The sequence below is a fragment of the Salvelinus namaycush genome, chromosome 11 (genome assembly GCF_016432855.1).
Source record: "Salvelinus namaycush isolate Seneca chromosome 11, SaNama_1.0, whole genome shotgun sequence".
NCBI lineage: Eukaryota > Metazoa > Chordata > Actinopteri > Salmoniformes > Salmonidae > Salvelinus > Salvelinus namaycush.
In genome coordinates, this window is record NC_052317.1 from 2,302,840 (window position 1) to 2,325,463 (window position 22,624).

The 22,624-nt window shown below is 44.2% G+C and overlaps 1 protein-coding gene across 1 annotated transcript; it reads right to left on the reverse strand.

Annotated features, from left to right (window-relative positions):
* Nucleotides 1-1,907: 1,907 nt before the first annotated feature.
* On the reverse strand, nt 1,908-20,364 carry saga (S-antigen; retina and pineal gland (arrestin) a). Its single transcript, XM_039003319.1, has 15 exons — nt 20,317-20,364; nt 19,620-19,680; nt 19,035-19,079; nt 18,596-18,795; nt 18,281-18,340; nt 18,005-18,072; nt 17,162-17,297; nt 15,298-15,382; nt 14,781-14,853; nt 14,480-14,617; nt 4,192-4,269; nt 4,070-4,084; nt 3,912-3,964; nt 3,762-3,771; nt 1,908-2,373 (listed from the first exon to the last, which is right to left on the reverse strand). Exons 1-15 carry the CDS (start codon nt 20,362-20,364, stop codon nt 2,265-2,267), a joined length of 1,179 nt encoding a protein of 392 aa, XP_038859247.1. The 3' UTR covers nt 1,908-2,264.
* Nucleotides 20,365-22,624: the final 2,260 nt, after the last annotated feature.

Sequence of the window (22,624 nt, forward strand, 5' to 3'; positions counted from 1 at the left end):
CCTGCCAGACAGGAGCAGCCAGAGCCGCCCGCCAGACAGGAGCAGCCAGAGCCGCCCGCCAGGCAGGAGCAGCCAGAGCCGCCCGCCAGGCATGACCTGCCAGAGCCGTCAGCCAGCCATGACCTGCCAGTGCCGTCAGCCAGCCATGACCTGCCAGTGCCGTCAGCCAGCCATGACCTGCCAGTGCCGTCAGCCAGCCATTACCTGCCAGTGCCGTCAGCCAGCCAAGACCTGCCAGAGCCGTCAGCCAGCCATGACCTGCCAGAGCCGTCAGCCAGCCATGACCTGCCAGACCCGTCAGCCAGCCATGACCTGCCAGAGCCGTCAGCCAGCCATGACCTGCCAGAGCCGTCAGCCAGCCATGACCTGCCAGAGCCGTCACTCAGTCCGGAGCTGCCCCTCAGTCCGGTGCTGCCCCTCAGTCCGGTGCTGCCCCTCAGTCCGGTGCTGCCCCTCAGTCCGGTGTTGCCCCTCAGTCCGGTGCTGCCCCTTAGTCCGGTGCTGCCCCTTAATCCAGTGGGGTTAATATGGTGGGTAGCCATTAGGAGGAGGCCACGGAAGCGGGGATTAACTATGGTGGGGTGGGGACCACGTCCAGAGCCGCCACCGTGGACAGATGCCCACCCAAACCCTCCCCTATAGGTTCAGGTTTTGCGGCCGAAGTCCGCACCTTGGGGGGGGGGGGGGGGGGGGGGGTACTGTCACGTTCCTGACCTTATTTCCTTTGTTTTGTCTTTGTTTAGTTGGTCAGGACGTGAGCTGGGTGGGCATTCTATGTTATGTGTTTCTATGTTGGGTTCATTGTTAATTTGCCTGATATGGTTCTCAATCAGGGGCAGGTGTTTTAGGTTTCCTCTGATTGAGAACCATATTAAGGTAGGCTGTTTTCACTGTTTGTTTGTGGGTGATTGTTCCTGTGTCAGTGTTTGTGCCACACGGGACTGTTTCGTTTGTTCCTTCCTTCTTTCCTGTTCGTGCGTTCATTTTTATATGTTCTCAAGTTCAGGTCTGTTCACGTCGTTTATTGATTTGTAGTTTGTTTAAGTGTTTTTTCGTCTTCGTTAAATAAATCATTATGTATTCAAACCACGCTGCATATTGGTCCGATCCTTGCTCCTCCTCAGACGAGGAGGAGGACGAGCGTTACAAGATACGGTATGTTGTTTTGTGATTTGTAGTACATGGATTTTACGGTTGTTGCTTGTGTTTTGTTCTGTATATTGCTCATCCTCGCCTAAATAAAATGTAAACTCTTGGTCTTTGTCTGTTTTTGATTGGTTTAACCGTGCGTCCGTCTTTGTGTCGTTCATACTTATTTGTGTGTGACTTGTTGAAGCACAAGGGACAAATCTGCCCTCAACAACACCTGTGAGGCAGCCCTACACTCTTACAAAAAAGTGTTCCAAAAGGGTTATTTAGCTGTCCCCATAGGAGAACCCTTTTTGGTTCCAGGTCAAATCTTTTTGGGTTCTAGGTATAACCCTTTTGAGTTCCATGTAAAACCCTCTGTAGAAAGAGTTCTACATGGAACTCAAAAGGTTTATTCAAAGGGTTCTCCTATGGGGACAGCTGAAGAACCCTATAAGGTTCTAGATAGTACCTTTTTTCTAAAAGTGTGCCTCCCAGGTAGATTTTAATCCAACCCCCGCTGAGTAAAGCCTGCGTTGACAAAGTATCTTCCCTGTATGAAAGGATGCTATGAAAATGTAATACTATAGCTTTTGTGAGAACATCTCTAGCTTTTAATACCATAACGCCAGTACAAGACAGTTGGTCTTCACTGCAAGCACAAATATATGCCCAGTTATCTAGTGCACTACACTTTTATCTACTAAATAACGCTAATAATAGTCAATGTAACAGAGCATCTTCTACATGACTCAAAATGGCCGCCATTCACCTCACAACATCGCTGCCAAACTCTTTATTAAAGACAGGGATGGATGTTACATTACCCTGTGCTCACAGTGACCATAAGACAGTGAGTGAAATCCTGCAGATTACAAAGCTGAAAGAGTCTACTGATGGTGAGGCTGAAATACAGACCGCCTAAGCTTTGTGAATAAACTATTAATCATCCACCAGCAATGTTCTAAACTACCTCTAAGGGTGACTCAAACACCTAACACAATTGTTTTGACTGCTATCGTTATACTTTTTACTCAATACTATCCCCGTTTTCCATCCTCATTGCATGGAGTACTGGAGGCAACCACAAGGGGTGCTGTGACCGAGGCTGCCTGGCCAGCGACGAGGGGCCCTGCTCAGGAAGCGGTGTCTCCTGTAGACACGTTGCCCTCCTCTTCATCGTCGGCCATCCCCTTCAGGTAGGAGCGCTTGAACTCCTCAAACACCATCTCCTCTTCCAGCTCGCTGCTCCCAACAAATGTGTGGATGGACAACCGGACAGATGTAAAGTCAGAGAGATGGCAAAGACAAGAAGACAGACAGACAGACAGACATACGGCAAGACAAGACAAGACAAGACAAGACAAGACAAGACAAGACAAGACAGACAGACAGACAGACAGACAGACAGACAGACAGACAGACAGACAGACAGACAGACAGACAGACAGACAGACAGACAGACAGACAGACAGACAGACAGACAGACGTAAAGCCAGAGAGGTGGCAAGACAAGAAGACAGACAGACGTAAAGCCAGAGAGGTGGCAAGACAAGAAGAGTCAGACAGACAGATGTAAAGCCAGAGAGGTGGCAAGACAAGAAGACAGTAAGTCAGACAGACAGACAGACAGACAGACAGACAGACAGACAGACAGACAGACAGACAGACAGACAGACAGACAGACAGACAGACAGACAGACAGACAGACAGACGTAAAGCCAGAGAGGTGGCAAGACAAGAAGAGTCAGACAGACAGATGTAAAGCCAGAGAGGTGGCAAGACAAGAAGACAGTAAGTCAGACAGACAGACAGACAGACGTAAAGCCAGAGAGGTGGCAAGACAAGAAGACAGTAAGTCAGACAGACAGACAGACAGACAGACAGACAGACAGACAGACAGACAGACAGACAGACAGACAGACAGACAGACAGACAGACAGACAGACACAGACAGACAGACAGACAGACAGACAGACGTAAAGCCAGAGAGGTGGCAAGACAAGAAGAGTCAGACAGACAGATGTAAAGCCAGAGAGGTGGCAAGACAAGAAGACAGACAGACAGATGTAAAGCCAGAGAGGTGGCAAGACAAGAAGACAGACAGACAGACAGACAGACAGACAGACAGACAGACAGACAGACAGACAGACAGACAGACAGACAGAGACAGACAGACAGACAGACAGACAGACAGACAGACAGACAGACAGATGTAAAGCCAGAGAGGTGGCAAGACAAGAAGACAGATAGACAGACAGATAAGCAATAAGGTAGGTGTATGAAAAGACAGACAGACAGGTGTTTAGACAGACAGACACACACACACACACACACACACACAGAGAGTCAGGTAGGCAGCCAGAAAGACAGACAAACAGTGATTTGAAATAAGCGGAAATACAGACAGAAAGAAATGAAAGACAGAACGATAAGAGGAGGAAGACACAGAGGCATGGTCAGAGAGAAACAAGAGAAAGACAGATAGAGAGATTAAATGTGTCCAGGTGCATGTTCAGAATATGACACCCTCCACGGATTAATTGTACTTGCGATCATAATCGCAATTGATCAATCATGTAATCACATATGACTTCTAAGCAAGACATGGAGGAAAGATAATCCAATTTTACCTTTCCCTCACTTCAGAAGGCAAAAGATAACAACACGAGTGATTAGATTTCATGGGTTAGGTACTTTTGGACTATGGAGTGAAGCCTTGAAAGCGTCAGAAAAATGCAACATACACTCATGCCCACATCTTGAAATAAAAATATTTGTACCTAGGTCAGGTTTTGGGTGCATCAGTGTGAGTGGCAGCTCTACTCCCACCTCACTGAAGTAAAACAAATAGGATACAGATTAACCGCACATATAATATAAGCAACTGCACACACACACTCTTAGAAATGCAATGCTGAATAAGATAAAGCCATCATACCTAGATCCCATTATTCTACGAAAGCATAAAAGAGAAAAAACGTATTAAACATACAAAATAAAGAACATAACCAATAAGGAACCCAAGCGTCAAACACAAACGCACACGCGCAGTGGACTGACCCGCCGATGATGAGCTTAACCATGACTCTGTATGACACCAGGATTCCTAGAACCTCCTTCAGCACACCTTCTTTAACACTGTAGGGCAGGAGAGAGAGAGAGAGAGAGAGAGAGAGAGAGAGAGAGAGAGAGAGAGAGAGAGAGAGAGAGAGAGAGAGAGGGAGAGAGAGAGAGAGAGAGAGAGAGAGAGAGAGAGAGAGAGAGAGAGAGAGAGAGAGAGAGAGAGAGAGAGAGAGAGAGAGAGAGAGAGAGAGAGAGAGAGAGAGAGAGAGAGAGAGAGAGAGAGAGAGAGAGAGAGAGAGAGAGAGAGAGAGAGAGAGAGTTTGAGTTTTTATAAAACCTTTATTTTATACTCAAGTGTTAACATAAATAATGACACACTGCCTTTAGAGAGAGAGAGAGAGAGAGAGAGAGAGAGAGAGAGAGAGTTTGAGTTTTTATAAAACCTTTATTTTATACTCAAGTGTTAACATAAATAATGACACACTGCCTTTTCAGAAATGAAACAACAAATGTAATTCCTAAACAAAATAAATAAAAATAAAAATACAAAAGAACATATACATTCAACTTATTTCATCAACAAAAAATAATTTCCCCTCCTCTACAAAACAAAGCACTCCTTTGTATGCCCACTTCTCCTCAAACAATGGGAGATCTTTTACAGCTGAGAAGAACTCAAAATCAACTTTTATTCTTGCTTTCACTAATCCTTTAAAAACACATCTTACATCCTGCCCATATCCCGTTTCTATCTTATGTTTCCTACTCAGAAAAATTGACATCTTAGCTTGTCCCAAAATAAAATTTAACAGTTGACATTTTCTTTTCTGTTGCTTACTATATTGAAACCCCAAAATAAAAACAGTATTATTGAAAATCTCCCCTACAGCTTTAAACAAAGATTCCATGATTTCCAATAGAGGTTTTATCCTCTCACACTCCATAAAACAGTGAAAAATGGTTTCTCTTATATTACAAAAAGGACATCCATCTCTAACATCTGAGTTAATAACAGATACAAAAGCATTAACTGCAATGATACCATGTAAAACCCTCCATTGCATATCACCAGTACCCTTTTGTAACGGTGGTTTGTACAGTGCTCTCCATGCTGGCTTTACCTTGTCATCAATTCCCAATTTTACCCTCCATGGAGTGTCTTTTCTATTTTTCAATTTATCTTTATTTAACACCTTTACACACCCCCTATACAAGTCCTTCCCATTCACCTCATCCAAACCCACCTCCTCCAACCCTCTCAAATCCAGCAATACCGCCTTTCTTTCTGACTCTGGGATATTTGGTGTAATCCCTAGTCTTGGAAATGAGACGTCTTCATCTTGTACCTTCTTCTTGTGGCTATTAAGCATACCCCACTCTTCCGCTGACAGAGCCTTCCTTCAGCTTCCCAGCATTTGTCCGACAATCCTTTCCGACCTCACCCCCAAATGTTCAGCCACCCGTCTTCCATCCATTAAGGCGGGCCCAGCCATGGCCATTAACTGTTTTAAGGTGATGATTTTGCCCTTCACCAGAATCTTGGAGAAATGTGGAACAGCTGCAGTTGTACAATCCAGTCTTGCCCCATACACCAGAGGTTCCTCCAACAGCCAATGCACTGACTCCGCTGAAGTTCGTCTGGACACCTTCATTATGCTCCACACTCTGAGAAGACCTCTGTAAAACGGAGGTACTCCCTCCCTAGAAATCTGGCTACTATCAACCAGAAATAAAGCCTTCTTTAAACCTAATCCTCCAACCCTCTGTAATACAAGACCTGCCACCCCTCTCCACACCACATTTTCCGGTCCATAAAGCAACCTTTGAATAAACTGAAACCGGAAAGCAGCAGCCCTACTAGCAAGATGTACAAGACCTTGTCCCCCCTCCTCTTTTGACAAATACAAAAAACTTTGTGGAACCCAGTGATATTTATCCCAAAAGAAATCCACAATAATTGCCTGTATCTTAGCTAGAAGGCCAGATGGTGGTTCTAAAACTGACAACCGATGCCATAGTGCAGAGGCAATCACACTGTTAACTATAATAGTGCGCCCCCTATATGACATACGAGATAGCAACCAACGCCATCTCCTCATCCTCCCTTCCACCATTTCAACCACCCCAATCCAATTTTTTTCCATAATCCCCTCATCTCCTAGGTACACTCCAAGATACTTAAAACCTCCCTTACACCATTCCAGCCCCCCTGGCAAAGCCATGATCCCTCCAGACCATTCTCCAATCTGTAAAGCACAACTCTTTTCCCAATTTACCTTTGCAGAGGATATTCCCCTAAAACGATCAACCATTAGACTCAAACTATCCACCTCCGCTTGATTTTTCACTAAAACAACTACATCATCAGCATAGGCTGAGAGACGAATAGGAGGAATATCCTCTGAAAGGTACACCCCTTCAATGCGACTTCTAATGCTATTTAGTAGTGGCTCTATAGCAATGGCATATAACATCCCTGATAAAGAACATCCCTGCCTAATACCTCTACACACTTTAAAAGGAGCACTCAAACCACCGTTAACTTTCAATACACTTTCAATGTCACCATATATCACCTTTATCATGGCAATAAAACCAGAGCTGAACCCCTCAAACGTGTGCCATAAATATTGATGTTCAACTCGGTCAAATGCCTTTTCCTGATCAATTGAAATTAGACCAGCATCCAACCCAATAGCCCTAGAGACGTCCAAAAAATCACGAATCAGAGAAATGTTATCCCCTATCTGCCTGCCAGGAACACAGTAGGACTGGTCCGTATGTATGATTTGCCCCATCACCTCCCTCAGCCTGTTGGACAAAGCCTTGGACAGGATCTTATAATCAGTGCACAATAAAGCCACCGGCCTCCAGTTCTTCACCTCCCTAGGGTCACCCTTTTTGGGCAGTAGGGTGAGGACAGCCCTTCTGCAGCTTATTGGTAGTAACCCTCCGGTTAAACTATCATTAACTACTGCTAGCCAATCCTCTCCCAACATAGCCCAAAAAGACTTAAAAAAGTCAACGGGAAGCCCATCAATGCCTGGTGCTCTTCCATTTTCCATGCCTTTTAATGCAGTGTATAACTCCTGCAAAGACAATGGTTGCTCAAGCTCAACCTGAGCTTCTGCAGCCACCTGTGGGAGCCCATCAAGGAACTGCTGTGTCACTGTTTTATCCTCTTTGTACTCACACTTGTAGAGCTCAGCATAAAACTCTACTGCCCTCTTTCTAATTTCACTAGGGCTATTGAGCTCTTGTCCAACAGCTGATTTGAGACAATGAATAATTTTTCTTTGTCCATTCTTTTTCTCTAAACCAAAGAAAAATTTGGATGAGGCATCCATTTCAGAGATTCCCTGAAACTTACTTCTCACCAATGCCCCCTGTGCTCTGATACCCAGCAGGTCTGCCAATGCAGCTTTTTTCCTCTTGAGGGCCTGAGTATGGCCTCGATTTCCTGTGGTCTCACCCAACGTCATGAGTTCCACTATTTCAAACTCTAGGGCTTTCATTGATCTGGTGATATCCTTGGTGACATTCCTCGTGTATTGATTACAGAATTGTTGAACCTGGATTTTCCCTATATCCCACCACTGTTGAAGGGATACAAAGCTGGCCTTTTGAGACCTCCACCTTTCCCAGAAAAAACTAAAACATTTCCTGAAGTGAGCATCACTCAATAAAGTTCTATTAAAATGCCAGTATGCGCTTTTGGGTTTTACATCGTTAATGAACACCACCTCTGTTATTAAACAATGATCAGAAAATCCCACTGGGGTTATCACACTTGATTTACAGACCTGAGATTGATGCTCAAAACAATAAAACCTATCTAACCTGGCCATAGAGATGGTGTTCTCTCTCACATGCGCCCAGGTGTACTGCCTTGTGTTTCCATGTTGACTCCGCCAAATATCACACAGTTCATGTGTTACAATGAGGCGTTTTAAAAAATTCCTTGAGGCTATATGAGGTTCTTGGTGATTTCTATCTAAATCGCTGACTGTGCAGTTAAAGTCCCCAGCAATAAATAATTAATCTTCATTGTTACATTTCTCAATGGTATTTGATAATGTCTCTAAAAAACATACCCTCTCAACTGCCACCACTGGGGCATATACATTTATCAGACACATAGTGATGTTTTCATACCTTGCTCTAACTTTTAATAACCTCCCCTCAACTACCTCTTCAACCTCATATGACAACGGCAAAAACCCTTTTGAGAACAAGATAGCCACACCCCCACTTTTTGAGTTTTTATGACTACACACCACTGTCCCCCCCCACTCCTGTTGCCACATAACTTAATTTTCCAAATTACTATGTGTTTCTTGTAGAAAATTTATGTCACTTCCCTTTCCCCTAATTAACTCATACACTATTGCTCTTTTTTTACCATCTCTTGCCCCATTTACGTTTAAAGAAGAAATCTTAAAACTGCTCATGGATGAAAAAAATATACAGAGGAAGATACAGACACCACATCTCTTTACAGAGTTAAAACTGCAACTGAACTCTTTCATTTTCTTTAGAATTTACATCACTTATCACTCTCGTGACCACTTTCTTGAGTCTAGCAATTTCAGGGCTTGTCAAACCTCCCCCTGTAATTTTTGACATCAGAAACTTTGCTGATTCAATAAACAATTCACTTTCAGGGAAAAAATCAGTTATATTGTAATCCTGCATATATTTCTTCCCTTTTGTCAACTTCAGAAATTAACATACCTTCTTAATCCCATACCTCCCTTCCACCCCAGTTATCTCGCTATTTTGTTGTGACGCGTCAGATGACTCACTCTCGCTATCCTCTCCAGAAGAAAACTCCACCATCTCTACAACCTGTTCATCTTCAACTAATTTATCAATCTCTACCTTCCTCTTAGAATTAGACCCTTCACCACCCCTTAAATTCTTCCTTTTACTCCTCGGTACTTTGAAAACAGCTGCTTCCTTTTCCGTTATTTCAATCTCCTCTTTTTCTCCAATTTCATTTTCCAGCACCACCTCAGCGACGGCAGTCGCCATCTCACCTACTGTTTCCCCTCCCTCTTTGTTCTGATCTACCACAATTGCCCCCTTATCCACAATGCCTTCCTCTCCTACTTTTCCAACCACATCTGCCCACCTTCTCCGTTCCCCTGCACCCTTAGCATGTTCATCCCTTCGCGTTGATGCTTTAGCTGCACCATCACTAGAGCTACTTCCAGGCTCTGCGCGCTCATTCTCGGGACAACTACGCACCAAATGCCCCTCTCTTCCACAACCAAAACATTTCATTGATTCAGTAGAAGCGTAGAAAACATAATCAAATCCATCAATCTTAAAACTGAACGCTAAATTCAGTTCATCAACGTCCTTTTTTAAGATCATATGCACTTGTCTCCTATGTGTCACGACATGTTTCAGCAACGGAGATTTGCATCCAAACAGAACCTTCTTTATTGTAGATACGATTTGACCATGACGAGATAACTCTCGCTCCAACACTTCATCTCTAACAAATGGTGGTACGTTAGACAATATAACTTTCTTCGCCGGATTCATAAGCGGAAATACCGGCGTCTGTGTCTCCCGCAACACAACACCCCTCTCAACCATCTTATTCACCTTTTCAATGGAATCTAAGAATATCACTACTGCGCTATTCATCCTTGAGGCTGATTTGATGCTATCATACCCAATGATAGCACCCACAGCCAAGCTACATTCTTCCACTGAACACCCAGCCGCGGCAGGGATTTTTACTCCATGTCGCCTACTAAGTTTTTCAAACTCCAAACTTCCACGAGTGGCCATTTCAACCAGCCCCACCCGCTGGTTGTGCCCTCGCGATAAACCAACCTCAACGATCCCACCACCCCTATACGTGCTTAGTGATAGTTAGACAAGATACCCTTAAAACAACTAAACTAATCAATATATATATATATATACATACCAAAACCCAATAGAGTGAAAAGAAATCCAGTCGCTCTCACAATCACTCCTGTTTGACGACTCACTCCCAGCATGCACTCCGACGAGAGAGAGAGAGAGAGAGAGAGAGAGAGAGAGAGAGAGAGAGAGAGAGAGAGAGAGAGAGAGAGAGAGAGAGAGAGAGAACGAGGTGAAAGGAATGGAAATGAAGAAAGAAGAAAGTGGAGACGTGTAATAAGTCACCAGTATAAAAGGCTACTTGTATCACCCGAAAGTGTTGCCACTTTAATATGTTTCAATAAGGGATACCATTTGTGTTCAGGAAGCAACGCCATGAACGTTGCAGATAGAAATGACAAGAATAGAGCTTACATGATTATTTGTTTTGAGATAAATCCCAGCAAACCGGGAACATTCCATAAGGTTCCCATTAAGTTCTAGTTAGGGTTTTATCTAACATTAGGATAACATCCCATAAACATTTAAAGAATGTTTTCCATTAAAAAATGGAAATGAAATGTGAACTCAGTAAACTTATATGAAATGTAACTCAGTAAAATCTTTGAAATTGTTGGATGCTGCTTTTATATATATATTTTTCAGTGTAGAATGTTTTTATAAAAGGTTTGCCTGATGTTGCATGAATGTTCCCAGTAGACATTTTTTTATGTTCTTTAAAAGGTTCCCAGAATGTTTCATTAGGTTGTGGGAACAGTCTGGTGAGAACATTATGGGGACATCACAAAATATACTGTTTATATGTTCCCAAAACACAAAAACTCACCTGAATTAAACATTCTGGGAACCTTTTAAAGAACAGAAAAAATGTGTTCTGGGAACATTCATGCAACATCATGTCTATACTAGTACTATGTTGTCGAGGTGGGTCGCTAGCGGAACGCCTGCGCCAGAAAGGTTAAAGAAAAAAATAAGCAAACATGTTTGGTGTTCGCCAAAAGGCATGTGGGAGACTCCCGAAACATATGGAAGAAGCTACTCTGGTCAGATGAGACTAAAATGTAGCTTTTTGGCCATCAAGGAAAATGCTATGTCTGGCGCAAACCCAACACCTCTCATCACCCAGAGAACACCATCCCCACAGTGAAGCATGCTGTGGGAATGTTTTTCATCGGCAGGGACAGGGAAGCAGGTCAGTATTGAAGGAATGATGGGTGGTGCTAAATACAGGGACATTCTTGAGGGAAACCTGTTTCTGTCTTCCAGAGATTGGAGACTGGGACAGAGGTTTACCTTCCAGCAGGACAATGACCCTAAGCATACTGCTAAAGCAACACTCGAGTGGTTTAAGGGGAAACATTTAAATGTCTTGGAATGGCCTAGTCAAAGCTCAGACCTCAATCCAATTGAGAATCTGTGGTATGACGAAAAATATTGCTGTACACCAGCAGAACCCATCCAACTTGAAGGAGCTGGAGCAGTTTTGCCTTGAAGAATGGGCAAAAATCCTAGTGGCTAGATGTGCCAAGCTTTTAGAGACATACCCCAAGAGACTTGCAGCTGTAATTGCTGAGAAAGGTGGCTCTACAATGTATTGACTTTGGGGGGGTGAATAGTTATGCACGCTCAAGTTTTCTGTTTTTTTGTCTTATTTCTTGTTTGTTTCACAATAAAAAATATTTTGCATCTTCAAAATGGTAGGAATGTTGTGTAAATCCAATGATACAAACCCCCCCAAAATATATTTTAATTCCAGGTTGTAAGGCAACAAAATAGGAAAAATGCCAAGGGGGGTGAATACGTTCGCAAGCCACTGTATACAGGGGGGTACCAAAACAGAGTCAATGTGCGGGGGCACTGTTTTTTTGAGGTAGAATGTACATGTAGGTAGTTATTAAAGTGACTATGCATAGATGACAACAGAGAGTAGCAGTGGTGTAAAGAGGGGGTGAGAGGGGCTGAGTGGGGAGGCACTGCAAATAGTCTGGGTAGCCATTTGACTAGATGTTCAGGAGTCTTATGGCTTGGGGGTAGAAGCTGTTTAGAAGCCTCTTGGACGTAGACTTGGCGCTCCGGTACCGCTTGTTGTGCGGTAGCAGAGAGAACAGTCTATGACTAGGGTGGCTGGAGTCTTTGACAATTTTTAGGACCTTTTTTGACACCGCCTGGTATAGAGGTCCAGGAAGCTTGGCCCCAGTAATGTAGTGCCTTGCGGTCACAGGCCGAGCACTTGCCATTCCAGGCAGTGATGCAACCAGTCAGGATGCTCTCGATGGTGCAGCTGTAGAACCTTTTGAGGATCTGAGGACCCATGCCAAATCTTTTCAGTCTCCTGAGGGGGAATAGGTATTGTCGTGCCCTTTTCACGACTGTCTTGGTGTGCTTGGACCATGTTAGTTTGTTGGTGATGTGGACATCAAGGAACTTGAAGCTTAGTGCCTTGCGGTCACAGGCCGAGCACTTGACATTCCAGGCAGTGATGCAACCAGTCAGGATGCTCTCGATGGTGCAGCTGTAGAACCTTTTGAGGACCAATGCCAAATCTTTTCAGTCTCCTGAGGGGGAATAGGTTTTGTCGTGCCCTTTTCACGACTGTCTTGGTGTGCTTGGAGCTCTCAACCTGCTCCACTGCAGCCCCGTCGATGAGAATGGGAACGTGCTCGGTCATCTTTTTCCTGTAGTCCACAATCATCTCCTTTGTCTTGATCACGTTGATGGAGAGGTTGTTGTCCTGGCACCACACGGCCAGGTCTCTGACCTACTCCCTATAGGCTGTCTCCCTCTCCTTCAAAGCGGCACCTCTAGCCTTTAGCTCAGTGCGGATGCTGCCTGTAATCCATGGCTTCTGGTTGGGGTATGTACGTACAGTCACTGTGGGAACGACGTCATCAATGCACTTATTGATGAAGCCAATGACTGATTTGGTGTACTCCTCAATGCCATCGGGGGAATCCTGGAACATATTCCAGTCTGTGCTAGCAAAACTGTCCTGTAACTTAGCATCTGCTTCATCTGACCACTTTTTATTGATCTAGTCACTGGTGCTTCCTGCTTTAATTTTTGCTTGTAAGCAGGAACCAGGAGGATAGATTTATGGTCAGATTTTCCAAATGGAGGGCGAGGGAGAGCTTTGTATGAGTCTCTGTGTGTGGAGTATAGGTGGTCCAGAGTTATTTTTTCTCTGATTGCACATTTAACATGCTGATATCCGTTTTACCAAATTTCTGTAAGTTTCCCTGCATTAAAGTTCTCGGCTACTAGGAGCGCCGCCTCTGGGTGAGCGTTTTCTTGTTTGCTTATGGCGGAATACAGCTCATTCAATGCTGTTTTAGTGCCAGCCTCTGACTGTGGCGGTATGTAAACAGCTACAAAGAATACAGATGAAAACTCTCGGTAGGTAATGTGGTCTACAGCTTATCATGAGATACTCTACCTCAGGCAAGCAATAGCTCGAGACTTCCTTTGGTATCGTGCACCAGCTGTTTACAAAAATACATAGACCCGCCACCCCTTGTCTTACCAGACACCGCTGTTCTATCCTGCCAGTACAGCGTATAACCAGCCAGCTGTATGTTGATTTTGTCATCGTTCATCCACGACTGCGTGAAGCATAAGATGCTACAGTTTTTAATGTCCCGTTGGTAGTTTAATCTTCCCAGTAACTCGTAGATTTTATTGTCCAAAGATAGCACGTTTGCTAGCAGAATGGAGGGAAGTGGGGGTTTATTCAATCGGGAAGTGGGGGCTTATTCGATTGCACCCTCCCTCAAAACATGAGAATTCTGTGTCATTATGTTGTGTGCAAAAACTGCACATTTTAGAGTGGCCTTTTATTGTCCACAAGCTGCACTTGTGTAATGATCATGCTGTTTAATCAGCTTCTTGATATGCCACACCTGTCAAGTGGATGGTTTACCTTGGCAAAGGAGAAATACTCACTAAAAGGGATGTAAACAAATTTGTCTAAAATTTGAGAGAAATAAGCTTTTTGTGCATATGGTACATTTCTGGGATCTTTTATTTCAGCTCATGAAACATGGGACCAACACTTTACATGTTGCGTTTATATTTTTGTTCAGTGTATAATCATCAGCACGACTGGACATTTTTTGTGTTTTGAGAACATTTGACATGACCTAACGAGTGACCTAACAATTTTGGTTTGCTGGGATGTCTGTTCTACACAATATATCTGAATGTTCCATAGTTGTGTTCAGTTGGCACAAACGAATGAAAATGTTGCGAAAAGGTAAAGGGGAGGTACTATTTGAATTTGTCCAGTAAGAAGCGTTTCTCGTTTTCCAAATGTTTTGCTACGGAGTGTCCCAATGAACACGACACAGATTGTCCTCCAGCATCACCACTTGTTTAACTAGCTGGCGATGACTGACGGGATACTCACATGCTCGACGATGCCAGATTAGTGTCTTCATGCTTCAACTTGCCATCAAGAGCTATGCCCCGCCTCTCCCGGTTGCAGACCAATAGGGGAGTGAGGGTGTACACTTTCTTCAGGCTTGCACCAGCAGCAACAGCATCCCTAGACCAATGGGAGAGTCCGAGTTAGACATTTTGGGGTGCTTTCCAGGTTGTATGTATTGCAGTCACACTGCATAGCTGATTCCAATGATTAAAATATAATTTCCCATTGTGGTTTAGTGCAGATTAAACTGTATGTATTCACTCAAAGGCTGGACGCTTACCCAGATTCCTCTAAGGCCACTGCCCTCACGTAGCTGTCATTGGAATACAAGACCACAGTGGCCACCTGGTCCACTGAGAAATAAAATATAGAGATAGAATGAGTATGACATCTCCAGTCACACTTTGAAGACTAACTTATAGGGCACGAGTCAGGCTTCATAACATTTTGACATTTTATCAGACATTCTTATCCAGACTTAGTGCTTAGGGCTTACATTTTCAAGTTTTTTCGTACTGGTACCGCGTGGGGAATCAAACACATAACCCTAGCGCTGCAAGTGCCATGCTCTACCAGCTGAGCTGCACAGGACCCATAAAGTCTTTATAATGCCTACATAGACACTTCACAAATCATTCAGCAATATAATAAGGGTAACATGATGTGTTCTTACATCTGGTGCTTTGCAAATTGCGGGGTACTGCTTGTTACAGTTTTGATATAATATAGAGTAGATATCTTGTTCGTTCGCATGTGTGTCCGTTTGGAAAGTTTGCCACGTGTTGGTCTTTCCTTACCAGAGACAATGATGTTCTTCACATTCTTGTTGGAGCTGTTTGTGACGTTGACACACACATTAATGGGCTCTCCATGGTAGTAGATCTGCAAGGGAAGGAAATCATGTCAGACAGGAGGGCTCCTTGTGGCGGCCAATTTTTTGTTGTGGCCATATGACCATATGGAACTCTCTGAAAAAATCCCAGGCTTTGTCCAAGGTCTATAAATAACATTTATACCAGCAATGTTTGAAATGTTGGACCCCATTGAACAAGCCCCAGCACATGTAAAAGCTGGGGTCGTGTGTATCAAGCGTCTCAGAGTAGGAGTGCTGATCTAGGATCAGTTTTTCATTTTAGATCACAGTGAATAAGATAACATGACAGGAGGGACCTGATCCTATATAGGAAATCCTACTCTTAATACATACGACCGCTGGTCCCACTTTCAACAAACACTATATATAGTGTATTCGAAAAGTATTCAGACCCCTTGACTAAAATGTATTAAATCGTTTTTTCCCCTTATCAGTCCACACACAATAGCCCATAATGACAAAGCAAAAACTGGTTTTTAGAAATTTGTGTAAATGTTTTACGAATAAAAACATGCAATATCACATTTACATAAGTATTCAGACCCTTTACTCAGTACTTTGTTGAAGCACCTTTGGCAGCGATTACAGCCTTGAGTCTTCTTGGGTTTGAAGCTACAAGCTTGGAACACCTGTATTTGGGGAGTTTCTCCCATTCTTCTTTGCAGATCCTCTCAAGCTCTGTCAGGTTGGATGGGGAGCATCGCTGCACAGCTATTTTCAGGTCTCTCCAGAGATGTTCTATTGGGTTCAAGTCCAGGCTCTAGCTGGGTCACTCAAGGACATTCAGAGACTTGTCCCAAACACTCTCCTGCGTTGTCTTGGCTGTGTGCTTAGGGTCATTGTCCTGTTGGAAGGTGAACCTTTGCCCCAGTCTGAGATTCTGAGCGCTCTGGAGTCAGTTTTCATCAAGGATCTCTCTGTACTTTGCGCCACTTATCATTCCCTCGATCCTGACTAGTCTCCCAGTCCCTGCTGCTGAAAAACAGCCCCACAGCATGATGCTGCCACCACCATGCTTCACCGTAGGGATGGTGCCAGGTGTCTTCCAGATGTGATGCTTGGCATTCAGGCAAAAATAATTCAATCTTGGTTTTATCAGACCAGAGAATCGTGTTTCTCATTGTCTGGGAGTCCTTTGGTGCCTTTTGGTAAACTCCAAGCGGGCTGTCATGTGCCTTTTACTGAGGAGTGGCTTACTTCCGGCCACTCTACCATAAAGGCCTGATTGGTGGAGTGCTGCAGAGATGGTTGTCCTTCTGGAAGGTTCTCCCATCTCCACAGAAGAAATCTGGAGCTCTGTCAGAGTGACCATCGGGTTCTTGGTCACCTCCCTGACCAACGCCCTTCTCCCCCGATTGCTCAGTTTGGCTGGCGGCCAGCTCTAGGAAGAGTCTTGGTTGTTCCAAACTTCTTCCATTTAAGAATGATGGATGCCACTGTGTTCTTGGGGACCTTCAAAGCTGCAAAATTTGTTTTGGTACCCTTCCCCAGATCTGTCCCTCGACACAATCCTGTCTCAAAGCTCTACGGACGATTCCTTCGACCTCATGGCTTGGTTTTTGTTCTGACATGCACTGTTAACTGTGGGACCTTATATAGACAGGTGTGTGCGGAAAAACTATTTAATCCATTTTAGAACAAGGTTGTAATGTAAGAAAATGTGTAAAAAGGGAAGGGGTCTGAATACTTTCTGAATGCTCTGTAGATGCTTCACTAATCATTTATGAGCAAATGCATAAAATCTAAGGCCAGTGATGTGTTGTTGACTCTAATGGTATCCTACCCACCTCCTTGTCAAGACTCGCCTCCAGGTGCAGGGGCTTGTCGGACATGACAAACTCACGGGTGGTCTTCACAGAGGGAGCCGTCCCGCTATTCTCCGGGGCATACTGCAGCTTCCGGATCATCAGATGCACTGTACTCCTATCGAGGAAGGAGAGAAGGGGGAAGGGGAGAGGAAGGGAGGGAATGAATGAGAAAGAACCATTGTTATGGAATATGTTAGGTAGTTTAGACAGCACGCTACAGCTCACTACCAATTCCACACTCCATTCCCCAAGGGAACCGTGTCCAGGTGCTGAGCCTGGTTGATAAGGAGACAGGTGCTGCCAATTATGTGATTGTCACTGACCCAGCTGGAAAAGCCGTGAGGCTACTGGTTTAGTGTGGTGTCCATGAGGCCTTTTGTTTGTTTTTGAGTCTTTAGTTTGGGCATGCCTTTTTTATTTTTCCTTTTCTACATATTTCTGTTTTGTCACCAACTGAACAAATAATAATCAGTTTGGACTGGCCGACCAAGAGATCAAGAAGGAGCTGGCCCTTTGCCTAAAGGAAGATGGCTGTCTCCCTGGGCACATGTGCATCCAACATGGTCCTCAAATGCTGATTTCTCACAAAAATGAACACATTCATTCAAGTTACAGACCATGTAACTAGGCCTAGGACCCCTAAACAAAGCAAGTGCAACAACATTGGTAGGCTAGTTATTGGTTTCGTGACACCGTCCATCAAAGTTTGTTTTGATATAGAGCCACAACCGGCTATTTCTGTTAAAGCAGCTCTCCAGGGCCGATGGTGGAGACTTGGGGTTAGGAATGGGGGTTATCTGGGACAGAGAAAACTCCACTGACCGTTTGCGGACTTTGGCCTCCTGGCTCTCCGCACTGAAGGCTTTGACCTCAAACTCCACGACACATTGCTACCAAGACAACAACAGAGCTTGCTCACAATCAGAGATACATTTTTCTTACATTTTAGATTATATGAACTGTATACGTCAATCGTCACAATGTAAAAATTCTCAGAATACAAAATACAGTATATGCATTTCAAATATAATGAACAAATATCACATAATAAAATGAAGCAATGTAAGAGACAACCAGGTCAAGGTTCACGATCCTTACCTTCCCAGAATCATTAGGGCCAGGCTGCAAACCCACTGAACAAGGCAGGTTATCAGGGAACTGAAACACACACACACAGAAAAATGTAATTAAGATGAACGAGAGGCGTGCGTGCGTGCGTGCGTGCGTGCGTGCGTGCGTGCGTGCGTGCGTGCGTGCGTGCGTGCGTGCGTGCGTGCGTGCGTGCGTGCGTGTGTAATGAGGCGAGTAGGCCTATGTGAGTTTTGTGTTTTCCTTGACATGTATATGTGTTTTTAATTTGCAATTTGCATGTACAATAAAAGGTTGGTATCTCTTGAGGTCCTTGGCCCTCACCTCGAAAAAGAAAGGGAAGGCATTGTCTCCCAGTTTGCGCAGCAGTTTGCCCTGCATCTTGGTGTGTGTGGACTGCTCCCTGTCCTGTATGGGCGGATACACCTGACGGATGGCTATGTAGATCTCCCTACGGAAGGCAATTCCCATCACGTCCATATCTTCACGACCGTACCGGAACGTGCAGGACAGCTGGACGAACGCTAGGGGGCGTCAAAGATATATGATTACATTAAGTACTGCTATATTCAATGGCTTCTCAATAAAAGTTGAAGTAAAAGCTATTTATTTTAAAAGTTGTTCCATTTTATATGAATTTTTAATTCAAATCACTTTCTGAATTGACTGCCTTCAATTCAAACGGAGCCCAACCCTGTTCCACGCACACAGGCACATACACTTGCCCATGTACACACAAGCAAACGTTTGGTGAGATGCAGACCTTTTTTCCCTTTGAGGACCTCAGGGGCAACCAGTATGACACCATCTATTGTGAGTGAAGAACAGCATAGGTTAGAATTGACAGAATTAGACAAGACAGCGGCCGGGATTCAAACCGATGCAGATTAGCAACGGGTGCACAGCAATGGACTTCTAAAGGCCATTTCTCAGAGGTTTGTGGAGATCACATTGGTTGTTTATCTGCAGGTAGTTTATCTGCGTTTGATTGATTCCTGGCCAAAGGCTCTGAAGAATTAATTACATTGATGTAAGTGTTTATTGCTAAGGCTCTTATCTAAAGCAATACTGTGAATCCAGTAAGCCGTTTGAATGAGGGGTTTCAATTAAAGGGACATTACAATATCTACGTTTGTCAGATGTTTTCTGACCTCAAAAGTGACCTTTGAGAAAATCCGACATCCTAGGTCATCTGTTATGTAGATTCAGCCAGATCTGGCAGCATTTGATCAATTGCGTGTGAGATTGTTTGATGTGCAATGATTGGTTCGTTTCTGACTTGTTGAGTTGCTGATTGGTTCACGGCCGGGTTGTTTTAATTGACGAAGAGAGCACGAGCTGCGCTTACCCACTGGGTCGACAGAGTCCACACGATCCACAAAGTCCCTCTTCGCCATGTATACTCCAACCTGATCAAGTACAAAACATAAAATCATACCTGAGGCCTTCACTAGGAATTATGTCAACACATTAGCGCATGCATGCACACAACACATAAACACATGTAAACACTTTCACAGCATTCTAAACCCCCTTGCAAGCAGTTTATCCTTGGGGGAAATGTGTTGCGTATCCTTTAACACACACACACACCACAGAGGAGTAATACATTAATCTAATCTCAATGTAATCTGTCATACGCATGGCTTCATCCGTGTCACCCGTTAACGCCATCACTTTGCCAACGACAACACAGTCATGACATTTCTAAGTGAATAGTCTCTTTCCACAGCCGCTTGACACAAGCAACCGTGGAAAGAGACTACTGAGGGATATGTAAGTGCTAAGTGAGCAGAACTATTGTTAGGTTTCCTTGTCGAATACAAGTCCATGTGTGAAATATCTAGAATAGTCATATTTTGTTAGTATTGCATTATGCCACTCTAACAATAATGCTTAGCACACAGACACAGACACACATGCGCACGCATACCTGCAAACACACACACACACACACACACACACACACACACACACACACACACACACACACACACACACACACACACACACACACACACACACACACACACTCACACACTCACCGACTTGTCCTTGGCCATCTTCTTGAAGATGACGTTCTTGGGACTCATGGTGGCAAACTGGAAAAGTATGAGTATGAGATCTATGGGTTTACGGAGAGAGAGGGAGAAAGAGAGAAGAGAGGGAGAGAAATAATTCATTAGACATATCCCAAATGCTTTCTTTACTAATGCCATTATTAATTTGAACAACCACCCGGTATTTACAGTTAAGTAAAGAATATCCTAATAAATACGATACAATAAATAAATGACATCTCAGCCCTGCCAAGCATCCAATACGATTGTTTCCCATCGTTCCCCTCCCTGCCTAACTGCTATCCATCATTGTAACAAACTGTTTCATTTACAGTAGCCCAGTGTGACTGCATACACACTTAAAATGCACACACACACACACACACACACACACACACACACACACAAACAGACCTGTGTTGCTAGAGCAGGAGACAATCGGAGGAGAACAGTGGTGGAGGGACTTGTATTTGTACCCTGTGTCCGTCAATGTATTCCCTGACCAATCAGGTGAGTCTCTCTGCCTCACAATGACACTTAGACACACACACAGATATGTTCACGCACACACGTATGTACACACACAGACTTCCTGGGCCCACTGTACCTAGTTGAGCGGATTGGGATTGGTTCCCCTTTGCTCAGCACAGGGTGGGATTAGAGAGAGAGAGAGAGACAGACACACACACACACACACAGATAGTGTGAGGTCCCTCTGACACGAGGACACACTCTCCAGTATTAGCCAGGAGTCACGCGCTACTCCTCTTCCTCACGTTCTGCAGATAAAAAGCCTCACACCCTCCCCTTATCCCACTGATGTACAACCCAGCATGACTGATTCTACTAATCATCTCATCGTAGTCTTCAATCAAGGCTTTGGTTAGTAGAAACAGTTGTGTTGTTACAGCAAAATGTCTTGCATATGTGGGTGAGGGTTGTTGTTGCTTTTTAAAGGATGCAGATACATAAAAATGGTATCCACGAGTAAATCTGACTCTTGGGAAGTAGATAAAGGGCCTCGTTTCCAAAATCCTGAGCTATCCCTGTAAAAAATGGGGCAGTCCCATATTTTTATTGGACGGTGGAGTTAAGAGGAAAGGTAGGAGAAGTTTGAGTAAAAGGGCTGTGGGTTGGATTCAAACCCCTGCCAACTCTGGCTTAGGTACACCAGGTCAGCGGCATTAACCTCTGGGTTGTTTAATGGGCCTTGTCGATTCAAACAAGGATATTTTGACTCAATCAATCTGAAAGCTAAATTGTGAAAATGTAAAAAGAGGCTTTGTACACTGCAATATATTCCTGTGTGCTTCACTGACAACATTTCAACCCTTCATCGGGTCTGAGATGACACAGAGACAGACAGACACACAGCAAGAAAGCTGTAATCCTGTGTTCTCTCTGTCTGCAGAGTGAGGGCTAAGGTCTACGGGGAGGCAAAGGGGATTAGTGCCTGCAGAGGAAAATAATCATTGTTATTACACTGGGGATTACATTCACACACCTACACCTAGACACACATACGCCAAAATGGCCCCCTTGTCACACTTTCACTTGCATAATCAGAAGCACACATACAAATGACACACATATAAACACACTACTCCATCTTAATACCTCTAAAGCCCAGTTCAGATAGAACAGCTGACATGAGACGAGACAAAACTAGCTCGTTTTAGAATGTTGTGTTGTACAACAGCTGACTAAGAGCCAACTTATGCTTGATCCGACATAATTGCGTAGCCTCCGCATCGCCGTGCGCCTCCCAAATGTTTAAACAATGCGGAAGGCTGCGTATAGATCCGCATTACGTGATTGGTTGACGATAGGCGGGGGGTCCTGTATAAGCACAAACTCACTTCCTTGACAACTTCCTTCACAACAGCTCTGCTCCACGAAGAGCAAGAAGTATGAATGTCCTGACTTCTGCAGAGGCCGTATCACTGTCAATGCTGCACGGCCAATGCAGAAGTCGGATTGACCAGGCAGGGCCTTTAAAGACTGGGCATTCAGATCAAAAAGATGAGGCGTGCAGTTGAGACCGTTTCCACGGTTATGGTGCCTCTTTAAAATGACGTGATGAAACAAAGTTGCCACTTGCTGTAGTCAAGTGTTATAGCAAACGAGTGTCCTGAAATAAATGCAACAGAAACTGGGCACAATTTGTGACTTGTCATATAAATATCAGCAAGCTAGGCTAGCTGTGTGCAGCAAAATAGCTAGCTAGCTGCTTGGCTAAAACAGAATGTCAGCGCATTGTTCTCTGATTGGCTAAACAGTTCTGTCTCGTTGC

Bases quoted from the DNA above. Each gene is read 5' to 3' on its own strand.
- saga (XM_039003319.1), bottom strand. From the start codon at position 20,364: ATGAGTCCCAAGAACGTCATCTTCAAGAAGATGGCCAAGGACAAGTCG. The intron at 18,073-18,280 runs GTAAGGATCGTG...TTGTCTTGGTAG, and splicing joins GCCCTAATGATTCTGGGAAG to CAATGTGTCGTGGAGTTTGA. The intron at 15,383-17,161 runs GTGGGTAGGATA...CTTCCCTTGCAG, and splicing joins AGGCGAGTCTTGACAAGGAG to ATCTACTACCATGGAGAGCC.